The 27,523-nt window shown below is 41.2% G+C and overlaps 1 protein-coding gene across 6 annotated transcripts in view; it reads right to left on the bottom strand.

Annotated features, from left to right (window-relative positions):
- LOC116988059 (transcription factor 20-like) overlaps positions 1 to 27,160 on the bottom strand; it is a 46,036-nt gene extending 18,876 nt beyond the window's left edge. For 2 of the 6 annotated variants that reach the window (XM_033044502.1, XM_033044501.1), the window contains exons 1-4: positions 26,728 to 27,160; positions 18,866 to 22,494; positions 2,415 to 2,508; positions 409 to 458 (exon numbers count right to left, since the gene is read on the bottom strand). In XM_033044502.1, the coding sequence (XP_032900393.1) occupies positions 409 to 458; positions 2,415 to 2,508; positions 18,866 to 22,468 (3,747 nt within the window). In that variant the 5' untranslated portion in view covers positions 22,469 to 22,494; positions 26,728 to 27,160. Of the gene's footprint in view, positions 1 to 408; positions 459 to 2,414; positions 2,509 to 18,865; positions 22,495 to 25,278; positions 25,342 to 26,233 lie in introns of those variants that run through there. The other 4 variants (XM_033044498.1, XM_033044497.1, XM_033044499.1 and 1 more) reach the window with 3 other exon arrangements.
- Positions 27,161 to 27,523: the final 363 nt, after the last annotated feature.

A 27,523-nucleotide genomic window follows, 5' to 3' on the forward strand; every position in this document is an offset into this window, starting at 1 on the left:
CCACTTTATTTCTTATACTTCGCGCATTCATATAACACTTTTAATTCGGTATTCACCACCCCTCTCACACCGGTTCCTCTTTCACCTGACCTTACACTCTTATCCCTTCTTGAACTTTCCATCCCATTAATTTGCGTGTCTTTCGTAACTTTTACTGTACTCTCTTCCACTTTAACTTCATCCTTATACTCCCAATTTGTCAACCTCTCCTCCCCGCTATTTAGTTTAAACCCACTCGTGTAGCACTAGCAAACCTGACTGTCACTAAAGTAATTTTTATCTTGCTCAACCTAGATACAGTTGAAAGAAAAAGTACAAATATGAAACACACCAAGGTTTCATTTCTAAATATCAACAAAATGAATGCATAACTTATAAATAGTGAAAGATGAAGCACTATTGCCATACCTTATGTTTTGCACATTTCATTGAGAAATTATCTTCATTGAGGGAACATTCTGTAATATACAGAAGATGCTGGTCAACAAATATCCTTCACATCTAGAGATACATTTATATTACAAAAATAAGATCTGACGCAATTAACAAACGCTCAAAACATAAGACAACGAAACGATAGAACTATTAAATCAGCTGTGGACAAAAATCGGCATGTATTCAATGATAATTCCATATGCCAAACTGTAAGTATAACATATATAGCCTCAATTATTTAAAAATATTAAGTTGAAATGTTTTCCATATTAATTAATACACACAAATGCAGCCAAAGCTCTTTCAAAGAGATGGCAAAGACATAACAGGCTGCTGCACCTTTCTACTCCATAAGAATACACAATTCTGATGGCGTGTCACCAACCTGAAACAATAACTCTGCTTCATTCTGCATAGATGCTGCCCAACATACTGAATATCTCCAAAGTTTTATATTGTTATTATTTAGTTTTAAAACCTTGAATGAACATTAAGGGACAAGATGCATTGCTTTTTATAGCACTTAATATTGTGCTGTAGAAATCCATTTCAAGGTGAAAGGAATCCACATGCATCTCATATATTCACATATATCTGAAGAAGGATCTCAAACCGAAATTTCACCCATTCCTTTTCTCCAGAGGTGCTGCCTGTCCTGCTGAGTACTCCAGCATTTTGTTTCTATCCACATGTATTGGTAATTTTTCCCCACATAAATCTCCCATCGTTGGTGCTTCCGTTAACTTAATATGTGATGCTCAATACAAGACGACAATTAAAAGGCTTTCCTCCACAAACGGCTGGCCATTATGTATCTCTGCTGCTTTTTATAACAGATGATTATAGTATTTCAGTGAAGTATAGGCTTTAGCTCTTTTTTAGCAGGACAGAATATACAGAGAATCCATAGTTGTTTGTAGTACCAAGTGTTCAGCACACCAAGGTTAATAGCAGGATAATGGATCCATCAACTAATGCATCAAATTCTGTATTGGCTGACAGCTCCCATTAACTATTCACTGGCCTACTGGGACAAAGCATAGCCTTTCATGACAGGCCCAAGCTTTCTGATTGTGCTTTAATTGCTTTTTCCCCTGCCAGATAAAAATTCCTGCCCATCCCCTTCCTTTGGCATTTCTATTCTAATAATGCAACTCCTCTCCCCAAAAAAATGACCTATTTACTCAATGAAACACATATATATGTTATCAGTGATACCACTAGTATTGCAATGTAATATTATGCAATATAAATAGTAGTGCAATGGGGGTGAGACATTTTAATTTTATGCTTACAATAGCTAGCTGAAGAACTGAAACATCCTGTCCATCAACTCTGAACTGTGATTGATAAGAAAATTTGGAGCTGTGGAACTTTTGGGTAAAATAATGGTCATTCATTGCTACTGGGACAATGGTGAGTGCCAAGAGGAGATGAATAGCAGCAACACCCGTGCACAATAGGAAAGGACATTAGCTCACGTACAATTTTACTTGAAGGATATCCATTTCAAAACATTAAACATGGGAACAATAACCCACTACTTCTAACTGGTATTAGACACCTGAATGGACTTTAGCAAATATTGGTTCAGCTCTACATCACATTCAAAGTTATATCAAATTTAACCTGAACATCGTTTAAAATAATGGCATACATTATACACTACCCATTTGCTTAATTTAAATTACACTGTTTTAATATGCATGCTTAGTCTGAAATACTGGATAATTTAAATTTGAGCCAAAAAAACCCCGTTAAATTATCTGTATAATGTCCACTCAGAATTAATTGGGTAATTACTTTTATTGGAACTCATGACTGGTATTCATCATCAGTGTCCTTGTTAATGCAGAAAGCATGATTAAAGTGAAAACGCACATTATTTGCTGAGTACAAAATGGTTGCATTCAGTTGGTCAAAACCGACAAAAGCATTAAAAAAAATGTATAAATAAAAATAACTGAAGAGATACTTACTACTATCTAAAGCACAGGCATAGTGGTACTTAAGAGGGCATCCTTTAATGTAGCAGCCTAAAGTGGCACCAGTCTTCTGACACATGGAACAGAACTGTAGAAACCAAATCAACATCAGTAAAATATTTACCAAATTAAAGCAGGGCAGGTAAATCATTACAGGGCAGCACAAACAGATCTCAAATTTTCAGCAGAAGTATCCATCTTTGCAGTCCAATGAAGAGCAGCAGTAATGTTTGCTTAAATGTTCAAATCATTATTAACACATTTACCAAATTAAGTCCCTTTTCTCTCAAATATTTTTCCAATTTCAGCTATTATTTCAACTAAATTATAACATTTCTGAAAGTGATATGTGTGAATTGTTCAGCAGATTTAACCCTTTCCTGCACCCCATGACAAAAAAAATAATGAAACACAACAAAAAAAGAAATACATACAAGAGAAAATACATCCTTTAAATCATTCTGTACAATTTATTCTTCTCTATTATTTATTATACTTTGGAGTTATATGAGACACTAGCAAAACTATCAATGTTTGCTCCAATCAAAATGTGAAATTAACAGCAAATTTGAGATCTTCTTGGGCAGTAAGATGAATATAAAAATCCTGACGGGGCTGTCAGCTGTAAAGCACTTCTGAAATAGTTTCAATACAAACTAATGAAAAATATGGTTCTAATTACATGATAATTGAGAGGCTTGATACCAGGACATAATGATTGCATATAGACACAAAATGCTGGAGTAACTCAGCGGGACAGGCAACATCTCTGGAGAGAGGGAATGGATGACATTTCAGGTCAAGACCCTTCTTCAGGTCTCAACCGGAAACGTCATGTATTCCTTCTCTCCGGAGATGCTGCCTGTCCAGCTGAGTTACTCCAGCATTTTGCGTCTATCTTCTGTTTAAACCAGCATCTGCAGTTTCTTCCTACACATAATGATTGCATAACAAATGCCTTGAATTTTAAAATTCTTCTATATATTGTAATTCCTTCACATAAAATATAAAAATAAACAAGATTTAAGAATAAAAGAATATTTATGATAACTTAGCTTCAACCTTAATTATGTTTCAATGCTCTTCTTTATTCAGCACTCTTAAATACTTAAATTATCTAAAAAAAATTCTGCTGCTTGCATCCTGTCTGTTAGAATTCTTCAGTATCATTGACATTTGTAATTATTTACAAATACCCAGACGGTGCTTTGGAACAAGTCAGCATCACCTCATATAGCTATCCTCTATATACAATCACTTTGCCAAGACAACATCTTATCAATGAAAAATTACAAAATCTTCAGCCTGAAATCAAAACAAAAATGCAGCCAAGTTTATAGACTTAAAAACAATTACACCCAGTTTCTAGTATTAAGCCATCTTAGAAATATTACATTCAGCTCATCATCAAAATCATTGATACATATTGGACCAGCTAGGGCCCCAAACACATATCCCTCCTGGGATATATATAGTCCATTATATATGGACTATATATAGTCCATATATAATGGACTATTGTCCATTAGTCTCCACCTAAGACCATGAGAAAGACCCAATTATTCTTCCTGCTTCATTTCATGTCTGTCAACCAATTTTCAATCGACACCAGTACATTACCCACAATTATACGTCTAACTTTGCATACTAACATCTTATGTGGATTTTATCGAGTGTTCTGATTATTCAAATGCACCGCAAACACTGATTTTCCTTTATCTGTTCTACTAATAACATCCTGACAAAAAAAACTGGTGTGGGTGAGAGGAGAAATATTTTAAAGGGATCCGACGGGCATCTTTGGAATCTGAGGAAGTGGTAGAGATGGGTGGATGGTTGACAAAAAGTTAGAATTATCAACAACAAAAAATCCCATATATATTCTAAGATTATTATAGCTCAGTTGATTTGACCAGATTATATGCCAGTTAAAGTCACCCATGACCCACCTCCTCCTGCACCTATTTTCTATGTTTCTATGATCGCTGTCAATGTTACATGAATCTCTAATTTCCCATTTGATACCATAATAGGAATGCAGAGTAGGCCTTCTTGGCAAGATTCAGGGTTCACATTTATTTTATTAAGGTACAGTGAAATGAGTTACCATGCAGCCATACAATTAAAAGAACACAATACACAATAGAATTTAACATAAACATCCACCACAGCATTTTTCACGGAATGGCAATAAAGTTCAGTCAGTCTTCCTCCTTTGTTCAACAACCAGCAATAGAGATCCACTCAGATGGGAGAGAGTTATAGACCTGTCCCACCTAGGTAACTTTTTAGGCGACTGCAGGAGACTATGCAGTCGCCACATGTTCGCGGGTGGTTGCCGGGGGTCGCCTTCATGGTCGTAAGGAGTTCCCGCATACTGCGGACTAGTCGCGGCCTCGTTATGGTCGCCGTGAATTATCAACACGATGAAAAATTAGCGGCAACCAGAATGAAGCTGCCATGGAGTGTAGCGAGAATTCTCGTGCCGTGGGTGGGTCGCCAGGAGGTCCTAGTGGGTTGCCAGGAGGTCGAAGGTTCTCGTAGGTTGTAGCCGGTGCTGACCGGTGAATGTTATTGGCTCATTGGGGAAAAAAAAACCATAAGTAGTTTTCAGAACCAAGGATAACCGACCGGTAATGTTAATGTCTGCCGAGCTTCACAGCCTTTTATCTCTGGCTTCTTAAAAATTGTCTCCACTCCTCTTTCCCCACCCCCCCCCTCTTTTAAAGGACTTACTGTACACTAGCTGTCTTAATTACAGCAGCAACCTTCCTGTTCATCGTGGTGTGTCGCCGGCAGTCCCCTGAAAAAACGCCTAAGTGGGACAGGCCCATTAGTGTCACTTTGACGAGCTAAAATAGCACACTGGGATGTCAGAATACCATTTACAATATTGAGATTTAATAACTTGAGAGTCTGAAAATTACAAAAGTTAGTTAACTTCATCCTTGTTCTCGTGACACAAATTTCACCGAGTTCTCAATTTCACTGAGAAAAGAATCCACAATTGAAGCCTTGAAACAAAGGGATGTAATTGACACAACACAGAAATATCTGCAACCTACAAATTTTGTTTGTACTATACTCCATGCGAATGATAAATTTAACATAAGGATACATACAGAGGTGTAATGTCACAGAAGGCACTTTCACTTTCTCAAAATTCATTTGAAGGCGAGGCCTGCCTCAATGGTACTTGAACAAATCTGCCCAAACGATTCCCAGCCATTCATGTCTAGGTTATGCACATATCTCTTCTTCTTCAGATTCCCCACTGCTATACTAGACTATATATAATCACAAAATCACCATATACACACCATATCGGTAGTTTCCTTAGTTTAGTTCAAAGGTACAGCTTGGAAACAGGCCCTTCGGCCCACCGAGTCTGCGCCGACCAGCAATCCCCGCACTAACACTATCCTACACATACCGCTAGAGACAATTTACAATTTTATCAAACCAATTAGCCTACAAACCTGAAGGTACACAAAATTGCTGGGGAAACTCAGCGGGGGGTTTTCAAGGTAAGCCTACAAACCTGTATGTCTTTGGAGTGTGGGAGAAAACTGGAGCACCCGGAGAAAACCCATGCAGGTCACGGGAAAAAGTACAAAATCCGTACACACAGCACCAGTTGTCAGGATCTAACCCAAGCCCCTGGAGCTGTAAAGTAGCAACTCTACCGCTGCGCCACCGTGCCACCTACTGATGGAACTTATCAAATACTAAAATAAAATTAACCTGTGCACAAAATAAATCACAAAATAGTTGGACATAGATTATGAACGTTTCTAGTGTTTGCTTGGGACAAATAAGAGGGAAAAATGAACTATAAAAAGGAAACAGTCACATCACAGGGAATAAATGAGAGAAGATTTGCAGCTGATTATAGTGCATTCAGGGCCAGTCAGCAGTGATGGTGGGGTGGGAGATTGCAATCAACCCGGCGTGCACAATCAAATAAGATCAAATAAAACAGTTGTCCTACAACTTTAGGCTGTGCACGCCATACGCAACAAAAATAAGCAGTGATGATGCTATCAGGGATAAAGCAACATCGAGTAGTTAGCATTGGGCTGGGTGGTTTAATGTCAATTGGGGGAAAAAAGTATTTCCTTTTTCCCAGCAGATGAAAGATATATTTCCCTTCTACATAGGGATCAGGAACTGCAGATGCTGATTAATACCAAATTTAGACACAAAATGCTGGGGTAACTCAGCAGGTTAGGCAGCTTCTCTAGAGAAAATGGATGTGATGTTTCGGATCTGGACCCTTCTCTGGAGAGGGGGGAGGAACTGGAATCGTGAAAAAACCAGGACAAATCATGGCTGATAACAGAAGACCTCAAGCAAGGAGGTTCCCCAATAGGCCGTTGTTGGTGCAAGCCCAAGAAGGATACATTTAATGGAGGAAGGAGGGGCGAGGGAAAGGGCGAGGGAGGTGTTTGAAGAAGTTATCCAAAACTGGAGAATTCAAAGCAAAATATGAGGTGCTGTTCCTTCAATTTGCATGTGGCCGTGCTCTGGCAATGGAGTAAGCCCAAGATAGAAAAGTCAGTATGGGTATAGGAATGGGGCGATGAGTTAAAGTGGTTAGCAACCGAGAAATCCAGTAGGTCTTGGCAGTGGTCAATGAAACGGTTACCGGGTCCATGCTTTGTCTCGCAAACGTACAAGAGCCCACATCAGGAACATCGGATGGAGTAGATAAGATTAGAGGAGGTGCATATGAACCTCTGTCTCATCTGGAAGGACTGTCTGAGTCCCTGGTTGGAGTTGAGGAAGGAAGTACTAGGACAAGTGTTACATCAGCTGCAGTTGCAAAGAAAAGTACCTGGGGAATGGGTGGATTGGATGGGAAGGGATATTAGGAACGAAGGAATGATCTTACAGTGGTGTATTGATCTTATAGAAGTGTATAAAATCATGAGGAATACATTGGGTAGATGCACAGAGTAAGTGAACCGAGGACATGGATTTAAGGTGAGGAGGGAAAGATTTAATAAGAATCTGAGGGTTAACGATTTCACAAAGGATTGGGGGGGGGGGGGGGTGTATGGAACATGCTGCCAGAGGAGGTAGTTGACGCTGGGACTATCCCAACGATTAAGAAACAGGTACAGGTTTGGAAGAATATGGACCAAATGCAGGTAGGTGGGACTAGTGCAGCTGGGACATGTTGCGTGTGGGCAAGTGGGCCGAAGGGCCTGTTTCCACACTGTATCACTCTATGACTTAATGAGTGTAGAAGGAGCAATCTTTGTGGAAGGCAGAAATGTGTGGAGATGAGAAGTAGTGGGATCACGTTAGAGGTTACGAAAAAGTCAAAGGACGATGTCTTGGATGCGGAGGCTGAGGGGCGGGGGGTGAAAGGTGAGGACCAAGGGAACTCTGTCCTTGTTGGGTCTGAGAGGAGAGAGAGAGAAGCAGAACTCAGGGATATAAAAGAGCTGAGGGTGAGGGATCCATCTATGACAGCCAGAGGGAAACCACATTCACTCAAGAATGAGGATGTCTCAGATGTCCTCGTATGGAAAGCCTCATTTTGAGAGCAAATGCTGCAGAGGCAGAGGAATTGAGATCTGGGGATAGCGTCTTTGCAAGAGGCAGGGTGGGAGGAAGTGTAGTTAAAATAACTGTGGGAATCGGTAAGTTTGCAATAAATGTCAATTGATAGTCTGTCTCCAGTGATGAAGACAGAGATCAAGAAAGGGATGTCAGAGATAGCCCAGATATCAAGGGCCCCAGCTATGCCTGCACTTTTGTTGATTATGTTGAACAGTTCATGTTCCAGGCATAAACGGGTCCTATCCCCAACTCTTCCTCCGCTATATCGACGGCTGCATCTGGGCTACCTCCTGCACCCATGAAGAACTCATGGACTTCATTAACTTCACCGCCAACTTCCACCATGCCCTCAAATTCAGCCGGGCTATCTCTTCACCAGGTCCAGCTGGAATATCCCTGGCTTATGGATCAAAATTGCAGAAGTACAAAGCACAGTCTTCTGCAGAATTGTTGATGCACTGGCGGTGGCCATTTAACCCTTTGAATACATCAGCTTAACAATGATGAGGAACCTACTAAAGTTTAATCAAGAACAAAATTAATTGTCGATTAGACAAGTATGGGAATAATAATAAAAATAATTTGATGCACATTTTTTGTGAAATTAACTTGAGCGCTAGTATGGGTGTTGTGGGCTGAAGGGGCTGGTTTCCAGAGGGCTAGTATGGACATTTTGTGGACCAAATGGATTCTTGGGGTGGCAGCTCAGTCACTCAAGCCTGATGTGCTGGCAGCTCACTCATGGCTGGTGGGCTGGCAGTTGACTCACGGCTATTCCTTGAAATTCCATTTCAACCAGGGTGCAAGGAAACCAAATTCAAATGCAGTTTCATACCACTTCAAGCAGGGTGCAAGGCCACCAAATCAAGTGCAGTTTCTTACCACTTCAAGCAGGTTGCAAGGCCACCAAATTCAAGTGCAGTTTCATACCACTTCAAGCAGGGTGCAAGGCCACCGAATTCAGGTGCAGTTTCTAACCACTTCAAGCAGGGTGCAAGGCCACCAAATTCAAGTGCAGTTTCATACCACTTCAAGCTGGGTGCAAGGCCACCAAATTCAAGTGCAGTTTCATGCCACTTCAAGCAGGGTGCAAGGCCACCAAATTCAAGTGGAGTTTCATGCCATTTCAAGCGTGGTGCAAGGCCACAAATGCAAGTGCAGTTTCATATCACTTCAAGCAGGGTGCAAGACAACCAAATTCAAATGCAGTTTGATACCATTTCATGCAGGGTGCAAGGCCACCACGTTCAAATGCAGTTTGATACCATTTCATGCAGGGTGCAAGGCCACCACGTTCAAATGCAATTTCATACCATTTCAAGCAGGGTGAACCCACCATAAAACTACACAAAACACCACAGTTCAGTAGACATTCAGTTGATTCACAGCTCAGAGTTGTGACCTCTCCCTCCCCCACCTTGCAGAGACTGAGCCACACCCCCACTTCCGGGTTTTATAATCCCTCCTCCTCCCACCAGAAGGGGCGTGGCCTTCATGGCGTGATTGACAGGAGAGATTCTCAACATTTTTTACAACATTCAAACACCAATAACACTTTTATTTTTCATTGATGGGAAGAATCCTCTGAACCTGATGAGCGGAGAGGGACTGAGTAAGATGGCCAAAAACCACAGCCATAAGTGGTAGCGTTTTATCTAAAATCAATACAATGCAAACAGGAAGTTGTCAAGTTTCCACCACCAACAGCCATTTGCAGTGCTTCACTTCAAACCAACCACCGCCAACAGCCATTTGCAGTGCTTCACTTCAAACCAGCCACCACCAACAGCCGTTTGCTTTGCTTCACTTCAAACCAACCACATTTTCATTTTCAGTAGAGGTCAGTAAAAGCACACTCAGTTTAGTAGACATGTGTTCAGTGTTATTCACAGCTCAGACTGAGAGACATGACCCTCTCGCTCCCCATCTTGCAGAAACTGACTGAGGCACTGAACACTTCCAGGTTTTATAGTCCCTCCGGAAGGGGCGTGGCCTTCAGGACAGAGAATCCCAACATTTTTTAAATACTAATAACCCTTTTATTTTTAATCGATGGGAAAAATTCTCTTGTCCTGCACAGCGGAGGGGTACTCTAAGATGGCCAAAAATCACAGCCGTAAGTGGCAGCATTTTTTCTAAAATCAATATACAGAACAGGAAGTGGCCAAGATCAGACTTTTAGTAATATAGATATATACATACACATATATATATATATATATATATAGTATATATCATATGTATATTTAATATTTAATTAAAATATTGTACACATATTGTATATTATATATATACACACACACACACACACACATATATATATACACACACACACACTATATATACACACAAAATGTTGGAGAAACTCAGCGGGTGCAGCAGCATCTATGGAGCGAAGGAATAGGCAACGTTTCGGGTCTGAAGGGTTTCGGCCCGAAACTTTGCCTGTTTCCTTCGCTCCATAGATGCTGCTGCACCCGCTGAGTTTCTCCGGCATTTTTGTGTACCTTCGATTTAGCAGCATCTGCAGTTCCTTCTTAAACACTATATATATACATTGGAGATATATATATATATAGGTTGAGACCAGTGAGCCTAACATCTGTGGTAGGTATGTTACTGGAGAATATTCTGAGATGAGATATAAAAACACATTTGGATAAACAGAAGCTGATTAAGGACAGTCAACATGTAGTTTTGCACTTGGTAGAATTTGAGGTTTTTGAAGAATTAACCAAGGAGCTTGACAAGGGCAAGGCTGTAGACATTGTCTATAAAGACTTCAGTACGGCCTGCTCTAAGGTAGGCTGCTCTAGAAGGTTAGATCACATGGGATCCAGGGAGAGCTAGCTAACTGGATACAAAATTGGCTTCATGGCTGCATTTGGAGTGCAGTGTTCTGTTTTCATCACCTTGCTGTAGGAAGGATGTCATTAAGCTGGAAAGAGTGCAGAGAAGATTTACAAGTGTGTTACCAGGACTGAAGAGACTGAGCTATAGGGAGAGATTGGGCACGCTAGGACTTTATTCCTTAGAGTGCAGGAGGCTAAGGGGTGATCATGTAAAGGTGTTGAAAATCATGAGGAGACTTGATAATGTGAATGCACTTTTTTACCCAGGGGGTTACCCATGGTGGGGGAATCAAGAACTAGAGGACATGGGCTTAAGGTGAGAGGGTAGATATTTAATAGGAACCCGAGAGATAACTTTTTCACAGAACGTGTTGTCTATATGGAATGAGGAGGTAGTTGTGGCACTAACAACATTTGAAAGACACTTGGGCAGGTACATGGTTAGGAAACGTTTAAAAGGGATAGGGATGAAATCCATTCAAATGTTTGATATACATTAATAGCTTGGGATTTGTATGTACAAAGTATCATATTGAAATCTACACAGAACTCGAAGCTTGTCAATGTGCTAAACAGTGTGGATGGTGATAGACTCCAAACGATTAAAGATGGTTTAAGCAGACACATGTCTGACGACATTTCAAGTTGTACAGATACTTGGAGTAGTGCTTGTACTAAATTTGAAAAAGTCTGGACTGCTTGAGAAAGCAATTTTAAAAAGGTACATGGCAATGCAGGTTCGATAAAGAAAGGTTATAATTAGAGTAAATTGTGTACAATTCTGGTCACTACATTATAGGAAAAACATGAATCCCAGAGATGATACAGGAAAGATTTAATGGAATGGTTCCAGAAACGAAGGAATTAAATTGTATAATTAGATTGGAGAAGCAGGGACGGCTCTCCGTGCAACAAAAAACGGTGATTGGATTAGGGCATTCAAAATCAAGGGTCTAGACAGAGAGAAAAAAAAAAAGAAAAACTTGCCAATGTAGTTAAAAGGATTGTAAACCTGAGAATGCAACTTTAAAAGCGATTGGTAAAAGTGCCAGTGGTGGCATGAGGAATATCTTTTACATACAGCAAACAATCTGGAATTCACTACCTGAAGCCAGATTCAATTGTTCATTGTGTCCAAAGAGCAATCAAGAGACATCTGGACAAACAAAAATTACAGAACTGTGGGAAAAAAGCCATAAATTGCAACTTACTATGTTGCATTTGCAGAGAGCTGCCATGGGCACAACAGGTCAAAATGTCTCCTATTAAGTAATGACTACATGCAAATTCAAATCTTACAAATTAGCAGGTTTGGAATTGTAAAAATTCTATTGACTTCCTGTGTAACTAGTCACTGGTGCTCAAGTATAAAGAGTGCATTTAAATGTTAACCTGACCATGAGCAAAGGAGTCAAGTCTTGCTGACAGCTGGTGCACCACTGGGAAGAAACTCAGAATGCATCAATGTCAGATGTGGCCAGTCTGATATCCTGTTCCACCAATGGACTCAACCCCCAGGACATTCTATAACATAACGATCCAAGGGTCGGGTACAACCTGGAGAGGGGCTATGTCCTGTACGGCTGCCAGTCCTGCAGCTGTCCGTTTTTTTTCACTTTTTAAAAAAATTTAGTATGTTAAAGTGTGTAGTTATGGGTCTAATCTTTTCACGTGTGGAGGGTGGGGGAAACAAGTCCCTACCTGGTCGGAGAGGCTGCCTTCCTCCGAGCAACACCTTCGACCCGCCTTCGCGGCCTACCAGCGGGGCCTGGAGCGGCGTTTCCTGAGGGGACCTGGCCAGAACCTCGGCTTCGGCGGCGGCACAGCGCTATCACGGAGCGGGCGATGCCTTGCCTGGGTAGCCGCGCTGGAATTCCGGTATGCTGGGATCTACCGATGGAACATTGCGGAGCTGTGGAGTGGCCAGCCGCAGGCGGCGGCGCTGACTTTAACATTGGGAGCCTGGGATCTCTCACCGAGATCACCAGTGGTGGAGCTCCGTCCAGCTGACTTCGGAAGCCGCGGTCTCCGGTTAGGAAGTGGCCGTTCCAGGCATCCCAAGCCGCTGAGAGGGTTCTCCCGACGCCGGAGCACCATCACCCGGCGAGAGGGCCTGAAACATCGGGCCGCTGTAGCTGCAACTGTGGAGGCCTCAATAGGCTCTACCATGGGTGGACAAGGGGATGGGGACTGGACTTTGTGCCTTCCCCCACAGTGGGAACCATTGTGGGGGGATGATTTTATGTTTTAATGTTAAACTTCTTCTTTAATGCTATGTTGTATTTTTATTAGTGTGCTGCAAGAACATCTGAATTTCCCCTGAAAAGGGGATTCATAAAGTATTTATTATTATTATTACAACATGCATCTCGACACTTAGCTTTATGCCAACCACAAAGTAGACCCATCATTTGAAATGGGTTGTTGACTTACCCTTTCATTAAGGGTAAATCTGGCTGAACTTTTTGCTTACTTTATTTCACTTAATATTCATATTGTTTATTAAATACATTTAAGTTAATTTATTTGTTTTAATTACTTAAAATCAATTTCAATTGTTCTCAAAGTCTCTGATTATCAAAGGTTGTCAGGACAATAGTGAGGTAGAGGCAAGCTCTCAAGATGTTACACTTAAAGCTGATCACTACTGCTCGACTCATGAGTTACTCCAGCATTTTGTGTCTACCTTCAATTTAAACCAGCATCTGCAGTTCTTTCCTACACTAGTTATCTTGAAAGGGACCAGATGTTAGTAGAGCCATGGGACTAATATGGGTGTGTGTTTGGCAAATGGCCAGTGGGTCAGATTGAGTATGATGCAGCCAACCATAGTTCATTACAAAACCAGTGAGAAATTACAGTAGCTTGTAAATTTCAGGTTCAAGATCATAAAATGCAATTGTGAAACAATCAGCTTGTTTTAATCTCGTTAAATGCAACAGTGAGTACACGTCAAAATGTACTTTATTGGTTGTAAACATATTGGGAAATCTTCAGGCCGTAGAAGACATGAAACAGCTGCATATTCTCTACACCACACGTCCATCCTGGTGTGAATATATTAAACATTTGATCCATCTGCTGGCAACTCCTTGGAGAACTAGCTATCTTGAAGGTAGACACAAAATGCTGCAGTATCTCAGCAGGACAGCATCTCTGGAGAGAAGGAATGGGTGATGTTTCGGGGCAAGACCCTTCTCCAGATGGATGTCGGGGGAGTGGGCGGGACAGAGATAGAATGTCGTCAGAGACAACAAGACTGGTAAGAGAACTGGGGAGGGGATGGGGAGAGAGGGAAAGCAAGGTCTATTTGAAGTTAGAGAAGTCAATGTTCAAGCTACCCAAGCGAAATATGAGGTGCTGTTCCTCCAATTTGCGCTGGGCCTCACTCTGACAATGGAGGAGGTCCAGGATAGAAAAGTCAAATTGGGAATGGGAGGGAGAGTTAAAGTGCTGAGCAAGGAGTCAGACCCAGCACAAATTGGAGGAACAGCACCTGATATTTCGCTTGGGTACCTTACACCCCAGCGGTATTAACATTGACTTCTCTAACTTCAAATAGCCTTTGCTTTCCCTCTCTCCATCCCCTCCTCCTTCCCAGTTCTCCCATCTGTCTTATTGTCTCCGACGACATTCTATCTCTGTCCCCCACTCCCGACAGTCTCTTTGGAAGGGTCTCGACCTTCGGAAGGGTCTCGACCCAAAACGTCACCCATTCCTTCTCGAGAGAGATGATACCTGTCCCACTGAGTTACTCCAGCATTTTGTGTCTACCTTCAATTTAAACCAGCATCCTGTACTGATCCCCTCATTCATCCCGTACTGATCTCCCATTCATCCTATACCAATTTCCCATTCATCCTGCACAGAACCTCCGATTCACAGTCCTGACCCCCCCCCAATTCATCCTGTACTGATCCCCCCCCATTCATCCTGTGCTGACCCCCCCTAATCCATCCTGCACTGATCCCCCCCCATTCAAGAAGAATGGGAGGAACAGTTTGAAGAAGGGTCTCGACCCGAAACGTTGCATATTTCCTTTGTTCCATAGATGCTACCTCACCCGCTGAATTTCTCCAGCATTTTTGTCTACCCTCATTCATCCTGTACTGATCCCCCCCATACTGATCCCCCCATTCAACACCACTGACATCTCCTCACAATTTTACATACTCCAACCAACACGTACTAATTCACCTGCCTCAATCCATCCATTCCGCACCGATTGCCTTCTCCAAACCCCCCCCCCCCCCGCCATCTATCCACCCGCCATCGATTCACACAGCCCCTGACCCTATTGTGCTTCATGGTCTTCTGAGCGAACAATGACTATGTTTGATAACGGAATGCAATCAAATGTGTTTTAATTCCCAATGTTATTATTTGTTTTGACACCTTTAAACATATTACCAAAAGAACATTTGCTGTAGTTATGTCCTTTGGCCATCTCTTGTCAGTTAGTGTAATGTTTAACCTGTCAGATGGGTATAGTGGGTATATAATGTCTTGATTGGTGAATATGTTGAGTTTGTGACTTTATTTGAAGCAGAAATAATATGTGAATGTAGACAAAAGTGCTGGAGAAACTCAGCGGATGCAGCAGCATCTATGGAGCGAAGGAAATGGGCAACGTTTCGGGCCGAAACCCTTCTTCAGACTGATGGGTTTCGGCCTGAAACGTTGCCTATTTCCTTCGCTCCATAGATGCTGCTGCACCCACTGAGTTTCTCCAGCACTTTTGTCTACCTTCGATTTTCCAGCATCTGCAGTTCCTTCTTGAACATAATATGTGAATGCTTCATTGAGCATAATTCCAACTGGTAACTACGCACTTCGTCCAAGCACATTATCACACGCTTCATGCAAATGACCACCTAAACAGTCATTCGGCAACTTTAAAAGCTGTCAAGATTGCCCAGCTGGCAACAGGGAAAAAAAGTTAAGCGAGAGCCCTGTGAAGGCTTGCACATCACACTTCCTTCCATCAAGCACATACTGACAAATGGGCCGCAAGCAGAGGAGCCTCTCGGAGCATCTCTCTGAAAGTCTGTGATAGCCTTGTGTACACTGGCCTCCTGAACTCAAGGTAAGTAAAGCAGCAAAGCTTTTGGTAATTCTGCACTGCACAGACATAGCAGTTGAAGATGCAGCTGAACAGTGAGTGGATCCCTACAGAGCACGATGAAGCACAATGCAGCCTAACATTGCGTAAATCAAAGCACACAGAATAGTGAAGTGCACATACTGACAGCAATGCAACTCAATTTTCAGTTCATTTTTCCCACTGACCCTAATCAGATTTTATTTAACTGCAGCATTTTTCTTCAGAGTTCCACAATATAAATGTGTAGGAGAACTTATTTTTAGACGAAAAGCATGTGAGGTGTCTTGGACATAGGTAGGAAGGGTCTCGACCCGAAACGTCACCCATTCCTTCTCTCCAGATTTGCTGCCTGTCCTGCTGTTACTCGAGTATTTTGTGTCTAATGTAAATGTATAATTGGATTGTTACGCAGCGAGAATCTAGAAGGCGTGTCGGTGACAAGAACAAGTTATGAGGCTTCGAATACATTTTAGAACTCAGTGTTAAGCAACAATCCTTGGAGGGTAACACCAATACAACAATTAAATTCATTCATGTTTTACTCTTATCTCTCTCTGGTTTCACTGAATAAACAAGGAACATAATTATTGTATGTAATTCTGCATTGAACTAATCTACACAATCCTAATCTAACCATGACAATGGAACACTATGGGCCACCTCTTTCACTGCTATTTTTTTTTGCCTAATAATTTTTTCACACGACTGTCCTGTTTTGCAGTCTTCTTTCTTTTACAATTTTGCATAATCTATGTATAATCTACTTATAACTTGTGTGTTTGTCCAATTCCTTATACCTATGAAGCTTCTGCAAGCAAGATTTTCCATTGTAGCTATATCCCACCATAATCGTTCATATGATAATCTTGAATTTGAGACATCAAATTGACATCAAACTTGGTTGTTTGTGGGAAATACAAGTCTTCAGAATTATGAATAGGAAATTCAGAAATCTCAACTGAAGGAATGGAATAAATTATAGGACAGCTACTGTTAACTAATCATAACTGTAGCTCTTAAAAAATGACAAATTCTGGACTATTGAAAATACACCAGTACTGCAATAATTGAAGTAAATTTGAGCTGGTGGTTGTCTTAATTATAGTGACAAAGTGAATGTAGTCAACCCTCATTCAAATTAACTTGTGGAACTACCAAAGCCTAGTCAACTATTCATCATATCAGCATTTACTCTCTGTACCTAATACAACCATATTTCCACTGGAACCAGAAGCAATTGCTTGAACAAATTCTTATAATTTATGATTCCATCCAATAAAACTAGAAGTTACATTGCAAAATTATACAATGTGCACCAATTCAAGCTTTACCCTAAAAACCAACATCAACATTCACTGATTTGGCTTTAAGATCTCAAGGAGGAACGAGTTAGATTGAGAGAATGCAAATCATCCAGAAATTGTTCTGTATTCCTTTACTTCGTTACACAGTAAATCTCTGGAATAACTGAGCACAATTGAATGTAGAGGTATGGGCGGGGGCAGGGAAATCAGAGATGATGGGGGGGGGGGGGGGGAGGGCAGTATAAATGGTCAACATGAGGTTTGGCATTAGAAATTAGGAACCACAAGAAATGGATAGAACAAACATGCTAAGCCTATTGTTCTACAATGTTTAGTGAGGGTCAAGCTTAAAAAAATGGAAACGAGCAGGCTCACTTCATTTGCTTGCATAGGGAAAGTGGGAGTTCTGAAAAAGGAAGTTTTCGCACTTCTAGTTATCTTGAAATATTATTTAAATGTAAATATAAACCTTGTTTGGTACGGGCAGCCAATTGAACCAGTATTCCTCCAGTTTGGAGGAACTAATTCCTCCAGTTTGATGACCTTGAAAAGATCATCCACACATTTATCTCCTCCCGCCTAGATTACTGCAACTCCCTCTACACTGGCATCAGCCAATCTTCCCTGTCCTGCCTGCAACTGGTCCAAAACGCTGCAGCGAGACTCCTGACGAGCACCCAAAAAAGGGACCACATCACCCCGATCCTGGCCTCTCTCCACTGGCTCCCTGTGCGGTTCCGAATAAATTTCAAGATCCTCCTTTATGTCTACAAAGCCCTTAATGGGCTTGCCCCCATCTACATCAAAAGTCTGCTTACCCACCACACTACCTCCAGGTCCCTCAGATCGGCCGACTTGGGGTTACTGAACATCCCGCGGTCTAGGCATAAGCTCAGGGGCGACCACGCCTTTGCGGTTGCAGCTCCTAGACTGTGGAACAGCATCCCTCTTCCCCTCAGAACTGCCCCCTCCAGCGACTCCTTTAAGTCGAGACTTAAAACTCATCTCTATTCCCAAGCCTTTCTTGACGTCCTCTGAGCGAGGGCTATATGTATGTAGTGATGTTTGTATTTAATCCATGAACCACTGTTGTATAACATTAGTACCTCCACCAATGTAAAGCACTTTGGCCAACGAGAGTTGTTTTTTAAATGTGCTATAGAAATAAAAGTGACTTGACTTGACTTGAGTAAAACTCTGATCTCATCCACAGGATCAAACCTTTCTCTTTTTGCCTTTGTAAAACTTTCAAGCTGGAATTGCAAACTTACTATGTTGCTCCTTTTCATTTCTGCTGAACACTTATTCAAACTTGCAAAGTGATTATGAAGAAATCTCTCCAAAAGGTTCTGAGATCGACTATTTAAATGACGTTTTAATTTTTAAAAACTGGTCTCATTATTTTACTGAGATGATTCATTGCGATGAAAACAAAGAGTGCATAATATTTTTCTCCCTCCTCTGAAATCCTAACACATGGCTAGATTATCAGATTGTTGATGCAGTTGTCTTTCAATTGTTTATAAAAAGTCAAAAGCTGAGGATTTAAAAGGTTACTTCTTAAGAAGCAAATGTTAAACTGTACAATATTCTACAATTCCTTGGCTTACTTACCGTCTCCTGTGCAATGTTGATAGCTTCCAACAACCCATATAACTTCCCTCTTACAAGAAATACACCAGCACACCAAGTCACACAGTTTTCATGCATCCAATATTCATTAGCATCCATTGCGACCAATGGGGGCTGGTACCACTCTTCCAAAGTTGGCTCACTCTTGGCCTTCTTACTTTCTGAACATTTTGAGGTCTCTTCGACACCATCAACACTTCTACGTTTCTGGCCACGAGTCGTTGCGCCTTCTCTCATCCTCGACTCTTGGTTTTGTCCAGAAGTTTTATTTACTGCAATCCTAATGGAATTACAAGTAGAGCCAGAGACAACAGTGCTAATTTGCTCAGTCTTTGCTTCTTTTGATCGGGAAGTCTGGTTGTTTGATGTATATCCCCTCGGATAGAAAGGTCCAAAAAGATCACCTTGCTCCATTGCATTTGCAGACAAGCCACAAAGACAGCAGACTAGAAAGTTTTTATGAGCCGCCTCATTTATTACAGGGCCTAGTGTCAAACAAGATGATTTTGGAATTGCACCATGAGACTGCTGATAGGAATGTTTCTTTTGTTTAAGATTATTATTATCCTCTTCGGGATAGTTTACTACTGTACACATTGAATAATCTTTAGACTCTACCCTAACATAAGGTGAAAAACTATTATATCTTTCTCGACGGTCCTCAGCCTTAAGAGACAAGGCTCTTAATTTTATCTCAGGTTCTTCTGGTGCAAAGAACATTGAAGGCTGTCCCCGCTGTGACTGCCGCTTTTTACCTGCTGATTTATGTGTTCTCTTCCTTACTGTGTGCCGTGTTGTTGGCTGGGAAGATCGTGGCCGGGATGACACACAGTTCTTGGACTCTGAGGCATTCCTGGAGCTTCTTGAATGTTTCCTTCTGTTACCATTTAGACATTTGAGATCAGGCTCACCAAACCTATGCTTTTCACTAGAAGTATGCTCATCCCGATGAGGCTCCATTGACTTCTTTGAAGATGAAGATGCATTGCATAAAGACTTGCCGGAAGAAACTGGAGTGGTCAGTTTTGTTGCTCGTCCGTGGCAGGATGCTGGAATTGAGGTAGATTTATTTCTGTTAGGTTTCTCCACAGTTGGTGAGCTAGTTTCCCCTGGGTTTGCCTCATATTGTTCTTGCATTTTACATTCTAAACTCATTTTTTGTGAAGAATCCTTGATGCAAGGAAGAGATCCAGAACAGCCTTTGGACTTATGTTCTGCCACAGAACCAGATGACTTGCGCCTCGGTGGTTGAAACCTGGTAGGAGTAGGAATTGGCCCATCCCTACTTCTTCTCAGTCTCTCACCAAGGTTATTAGGTGCTTTTGACTTGGGTTGAGTGACCATATTTTGCACAATTTGCTCCAGTTTCATTCCCCTCTGCCTCGGTGGCAAAATCTTCCTTTCAAAAGGCTTGGGTTCGGCATTCTGGAGTGGCCGGTCTTCATTTGTCTGATTCAAATGCTGTTGACATGCCATCTTCCTCTTCTTATTATCCCGAACTGGAGGCCGGTTCCAGTCCTGTTGATCATCAGTCTTTGCATCTGAACAAATAATAACTTCCTCATCCGAGATGTAAACTACTTCACTGTCCTCATACTTGGCCACAATGGTCTGTTTTCTCCTGTTTGGAATTTGCTGCTCTGTCTGGACAGACAAGACCTTACATACATTATCACTACTGGAGCTCTCACCAGGTTCTGCCTCCTCTTCATGAATACTCTTGCCCGACTTGGATAAAGATAGACTCATAGAAATGCTGCATGACATTGAAGCAACGTTATTTCTTTTCAGATCTAACACGTATCCCCGGACATCGTATTTTCCCTCAGTTTCAAGAACATTTAGTTTATGCAATTCAAGAGAGCACGGCTTTATCCTAGGATGACTACTTTCTAAAGCTGATGGCTTTGCCAAGGAAGGAAGCATTTCTTTATTGAATGAGCCTGAATTTCTGCTGGTCGCATGTACATTGTTAACTATCTGCAACGATTCAGGGATCAAATTTGGTTCACCCATTAGGATGTTATCATTTGTGTCATTAGCAGAAGTTTGTTCTGGTGATTTTCTATAATTGCTTTCATGATATGGAGACTGTTCAGTTACTTTAATGTTTGATGCCAGATTTCCACTGGATGGAGAAAATATATCATCTGTGGAGCTGCAGCTGGCCTGCAAGGCACTGCTATTTTCAGTGGCTATGCCATCCTTTCCTGAACAATACAGTTCTTCATTATTTAGGTCAAATGATAAAGCTATTTCTTGCACATGCAAACATTCTTCAATTGTTATACTTTGTTGTGATAAATTATCAGTTTGAAAGATTGCATTGCTACCTGAAGTACATATAATTTCTTCTGAATTTTGCAAGAAATCACTGCTGCATGCATTGGGAGCCACTTTGTAACCTGATGTTGTGTTGGTCCCGATCCTTTCTGTGTCTGCCCTCTTGTAATTATCTGCACTTAAACTTTGTGACGATTGCATGGAAGTGGAAGGTGGTTCCACTTTTGGACATGTTTCATTAAAATTGTCTCCACTTAGCCTTTCTTCGGAATTAGCTGGTACTGCTGCCTCCGAAAATTCAATATTTTCTGTTTTTATTGTCATTGTGGTCTGATCTTTGTAACTTTTGTTTAAGTTGCACATGGGCTGAAGCTTCCTATCTGTATGTTGGCTGCTAGAGGTTTTAATCCCAGTAAAAACATTAGTACCATTTTGCATTTCAGAGTGGTCCATCCTGCCCAGCAGGTTTTTGCTTTCACACTGTTCACTGTTGTTTGGTCTGTGCTCTGACTGAGTCAGTTTCATTACCTGCATTTCTAAGTTTTGAACAAGAGTTTCAGCAGAACTTACAGAGTCAATCCATTTACTTTCCTCACCCATTTCTCCAGAAAACTCACATACAGAGTCCTGCATTTCAATATCAGACGAAGCACTAGAATGTTCATACAGAATTTCCTCTGTCGTATTTAATCTTTGTTCTAGTGGATTATCTGATTCATGGACAGTGGTCGCCACTAAAGGCAAGTCTAGGTCCAGTGCCTTTAGTCTATGCTGGTTCACAGTGCTGCAGTCAATTCCGTTTTCAAGTCCTCTAATGGATTCTAATTCACCAGATTGTGCTAAAACAGAAGTCTCAAATGTCGAGTCAACAAAATTGGTAGGTGCAGAAGAATCAAATGAGGCTGACAACATCTGCTGTGACTGCATACACATAGAAGGAATAAAGAGTGATGGCAATGGCTGCTCATGCAAGGAATGCTGTAGAATCCGTTGGGAAGAGAACAGGTGGGACCGATTAACATAAGAGACAGTGACTGTAGTACTTGAGATGGCATCGTCCAGGTGAACCTTGTCAGTCTGTGGTACAGTGTTGGTCTCTAAGTCACCGGGTGTGTTCTTACTACACATGCTGTAATGGGTATCCACAGTCCCACCATGCAATAGTTCTAAAGGGTCATTTGCCTGTAACCTTTCGCTTTGATTTCTTGTACAATCGACAGAATAATCCACAGGGATGCTGAAATTAATTAAGTCATCCTTCCTACTTTGTAGCCCATCAGCCTGGTCCTGACCCGACTCCATTACAGGATTTTCTCTGCTCCACTCTGCTATTTGTAGAAAGAAAATAAAAATAATTTGTTACTATATAAAACGCATTAATAATTAAAATAATAAACATTGTAAATTTATAAAAAATGAGGCAATCTGTTAAGCAATAGTTTTACAGAACATTCCGTAAACAGATGCATCTACAATACAAATCAGTATTTATGTCACAATGCATCTTAGAATCATCCCAATATTCTAATTTAAAACTAGTCTGAAACAGGCGACAGCCTTTTAGTACACAGTAACATTCCACAAAGAGTAATGACAGCAGGCGATCTCTTTTTTTAAAAACAGTACTTTAAAATAAAAAAGAATGTTCCACTCTATTGAAAAGTACTTTTGTGGTTTAATATCCATACAAATTTTGGAAGAGCGGAGCTTCCCAAAGACAGGAACATTTTGACATGGCAACATGCTTCAGTGGATTTTCAACTGAATTAGTGTGCTCAGGTTTTGGAGCAGTGTTTTTGTTCAAAGGAAAGTGATCCAAACTAATAGTTTCCTCAAAAGAAAATTGTACTTCTGTCACTTTGGCATCTAGTGTGAAATGCATCGTGAAAAGGAGTTGAGTATCTTGAGAAAGAGAAGCAATTTTTTTTTTAAATGTGCTGTAGGTTTAAATGGGCTAACTTAACTTTATGAATTCAAATCACATTATTAACTGGTCATATTCCTTTCTTTCAGATTTTCTTAATACACTCCTTTTAAGTCAGATGTTCGCAATGCAAAGGTTTTCTTCCAAATTAAAGGATGAAATAGCAACTATCAAATTATCTACCCATTTGCTCAATTACTCTAGGCCTCCCCGCCCCCATTTCAGGGCATCATAATGTTTGGGACACATGGTTTCACAGGTGTTTGTAATCGCTCAGGTGTGGTTAATTGCTTCCTTAATGCAGGTATTAGAGAGCTCTCAGCACCCAGTCTTTCCATCACCTTTGGAATCTTTTATTGCTGTTTATCAACATGGGGATCAAATTTGTTCCAATGAAAGTTAAAGAAGCCATTCTGAGACTGAGAAATAAGAATAAAACTGTTAGAGACATCAGCCAAACCTTAGGCATGCCAAAATCAACTGTTTGTAACATCATTAAGAAGAAAGAGATTACTGGTGAGCTTACTAATCGCAAAGGGACTGGCAGGCCAAGGAAGACCTCCACAGCTGATGACAGAAGAATTATTTCTATAATAAAGAAAAATCCCCAAACACATTTGCGACAGATCAGAAACACTCTTCAGGTGTGGGATTTGTGAATGGCCACTGTCTGCTGAAGACTTCACGAACAGAAATACAGAGGCTACACTGCAAGATGCAAACCACTGGTTAGCCACAAAAATAGGATGGCCAGGTTACAGTTTGCCAAGAAGTGCTTAAAAGAGCAACCACAGTTCTGGAAAAAGGTAATGTGGACAGATGAGATGAAGATTAACATATCAGAGTGATGACAAGAGCAAAGTATAGTGGAGAGAATGAACTGCCCAAGATCTAAAGCATACCACTTCATCTGTGGTGGGAGTGTTATGGGCTGGGCATGTATGGCTGCTGAAGGTACTGGCTCACTTATCTTCATTGATAATACAACTGCTGATGGTAGTAGCATAATTAATTCTGAAGTGTATAGACACATCCTATCTACTCAAGTTCAAACAAATACCTCAAAGCTCATTGGCCAGCAGTTCATTCTACAGAAGACAATGATCCCAAACCAACTGCTGAAGCATTTCGTTGTCTCTGTACTGTACACTGACAATGACAATTAAAATTGAATCTGAATCTGAATCTGAAGCAACAAAATAGTTTTTCAAAGCTAAAAAATCGTAAATTCTTGAGTGGCCAAGTCAATCACCCGATCTGAACCCAATTGACCATGCCTTTTATGTGCTGAAGAGAAAACTGAAGGATACTAACCCGCAAAACAAGCATAAGCTAAAGAATGCTGTAATACAGGTCTGGCAGAGCATCACAGAAGTCACCCAGCAACTGGAGATGTCCATGAATCGCAGACTTCAAGCAGCAAAGGATATGTAACAAAATACTAAACACGACTACTTTCATTTACATGACATTGCTGTGTCCCAAACATCATGGTACCCTGAAATGGGAAACTGTGTATAAACGCTGCTGTAATTTCTACATGGTGAAACCAAAATGTATTAAAATGGCCTTTATTATCTGACAGTGTGCAATAGATTTTTTTCTATTTTTCTCAATTTGTGGAGTAGAGGCAAATCAATAAATGATGGGTCTTTGTCCCAAACATTATGGAGGGCACTGTAAGTGACCAAACCATACAATAAAATGAATGAAAAGCTGTGCAGTTAAGACCCATAACAATAAATGAGCCATATGGAGAAAACTTTAAATGTTGTAATAAACTATGACATATGAAATTTTGAATTGATTTCAACTATACATATCTACACCTCACCAATTACTCCAGATTTAACCAGAATTTTAAAATATACAAAAGAATTGATTAATTTTCAAAAACATATCCATGTCTAACCAGAAATGTCTGCAAAAAGAATACAGGTCAGTGTATTTTTTCTGCCAAAACAACATTTTCCCCAATTAATCCTTATATTAACAATTGATGGAAATGAACATAAATTTGTATTATGCATCACATCATCCACTCCAACACAAAAAGCAAGGGATAATAGACAAAGAAAGAACAGAAACAGTGAGATGCACAATTTAGATTCAAAAGTTCAGCATCCATATTTTGGGGAATTCAGGAAGATAATTAAAATTTAAATAGATTTATGAAACAAAAACACACCCGCCACGGCGTTATCCTTTGTCCTTATGAGCAGCTTCATCAAGACACAAAGACCATCGCTTCAGTGAAAGCTGTATGCACAGTCTCATTCATTTCCACTAATTACCATAGCACATAGAACAGCCACATCCCAAGTGGATGGAACAAAACTGCACACGTGATCACTCATCAGACACGAAGTGCATGTGCAGTACTAAGGCAGGAAATGAAAATGCTTTTATGGATAAGGGTTTTGATTGCAGGGTAGTGTATGTAAAGGTAGAGGGGAATTTCGCTCGTGGTGTCCCTGTCAGATCTCTTCTAAAAAGCTTTACTATAACCAACAATTAAATGAAAAATTACTAATGAAACTGGAAATTTGTTTCTGTTTGACAACTGAAATTAACCTTTTCATTTCACTCGTGATTTTTAAGTACATTTATTATTCTGTTACCGTTGGTGCAAGTAAATATATTCATCTGGATCTCACCAAAGCACATCGTGACAGCGGTGAATCAGCAACTAAGTTATAAACTCTGGAGGCCTGAATCCTTCTTGTAATAAACGTTTCGCTGGAGCAGAGACAAGTTTTTAACCACTTTTATCGTAAAATAAGGTGGTCCAGCTGAGAAGAATGTGATTTTTTTTTTTGTTACAATAACAATAATTCAGTCGCAGCTAACAATTTTTTTTAAAGGAGCTATTTAAATCGGATACGTCAGTTATTGAAGAGTTTGATGCGGAACAAGTCAAATCGCACCGGGAACAAACCGAAGGGACAATTGACATAATCGGAGGATTATGACAAAAGACACATGTCTAAACACAGCGCGCAGTAACTCGCGGTTATCTCGTCCCAAATTAGTTTGACAGCAGGGATGGTGAACCAGAACAAAGAGTTTGTTATTGTAGTTAGATATCTATGTTACATAATACGTTTTATATATGAAGAATCAAAACCTGATCAACACATTACCTTCCTCAAGACTCATCAATGAAGGGTCAGACTTTACTAAAATCGGTAGAAACTGGTCGTTGGAAGCTGAAATAAAAGGCACGGCGGCCTGGAAGAGATTGGCCGGGGTTGAGAGAGTTTCACCGAGGGCAAGACTCTGCCTTTGTACATCTGACTGCAAGAGTCTGGGATAAACATCGAGTCCACATGGGGGTTGGGGGGGTTCCTAACAAAGGGAAACGCCGCCACGCTCCTGGCCTCCCCCGCACCTCAAGCACCGCTTCTCAGCGGCAAACGCGGCCTCTGGGAAAGGAGCCTCGCCTCTGTTCCAGTGGGTGTCCGCCGCCAAGTCACTGGCCGGCTGGCTGATCCACTCACTCCAGTCCCAGGCTGTGTAGGCCGCCACCAGGCCTCGCGGTGTTTAGAAACAAAGGAGGGGAAGTGGGGAGGCTGGGCTAACGCCTCCTTCCCGTCGCGATTGGAGAGCGGTTTTTCTTTTCCCTTCCCCTTTTTACCTGAAGCCACTCTTGTTCGGCGCTGTCGCCGGCCGCGGCGATGAGGCTGTCACTCAGCCCACTATCTCCATCATGGTGGTGGTGCGGCTGCCTCTCGGCCGGTCGGTCTCCACCAAAGATCTTTGGTCAGAAGCGCAGTGAGGATGTCGTACAAACGGCCGTCTCCATGGCAGCGGCGAGCTCTGCCTGTTGATTCTGCTCAGCCACATGCAGTCGGAAAGACCGTGTTGCAAACTTGCAAATAAGCAGTCGTTTCGTTTTTGACCATGGATACATATCAAAGTGTTAACCGTCGCTCTTTACATTAAACCAAAAGAAAAGGACTGAGAAAAACGAAAAAAAGGCCACGGCTGCACTTCCCCTTAGAAAAGAACATAGATGCAATAAAATGAATCTTAGCCCATCCCAAATTTGTAGCAGGTGAGGTGGAATTAAACGCCCTAACATGTGGAAAACATTGGTATGTTTTGTCCCATGTCTCGTTTTGTTACCAGATCATTTTCCAACAACATGCTAATTAATAATTTTTGAAAATAACTGAATATAAACATATACTAAAGGTTTTGTTTCAGGGGTGACGATCAAAATGCCTTGGTATATTATATTAAAATACTAGACCAAGTGCAGACCCGTTGGGTCTGTTCCCCCAACGTGGTTGTGGGGGGATGGGGGGGGAGGCGGCATGCAGCGTCACACACTAACTACCCGCCCGGCCGCACTCGCGCTAATGGAGGGGGGAGAGGGAGGGAGAGAGAGAGGGAGAGAGAGAGAGGGGGGTGAGATGAGTGGCGGGGGA

This window comes from Amblyraja radiata, chromosome 26 (genome assembly GCF_010909765.2).
Source record: "Amblyraja radiata isolate CabotCenter1 chromosome 26, sAmbRad1.1.pri, whole genome shotgun sequence".
Lineage (NCBI taxonomy): Eukaryota > Metazoa > Chordata > Chondrichthyes > Rajiformes > Rajidae > Amblyraja > Amblyraja radiata.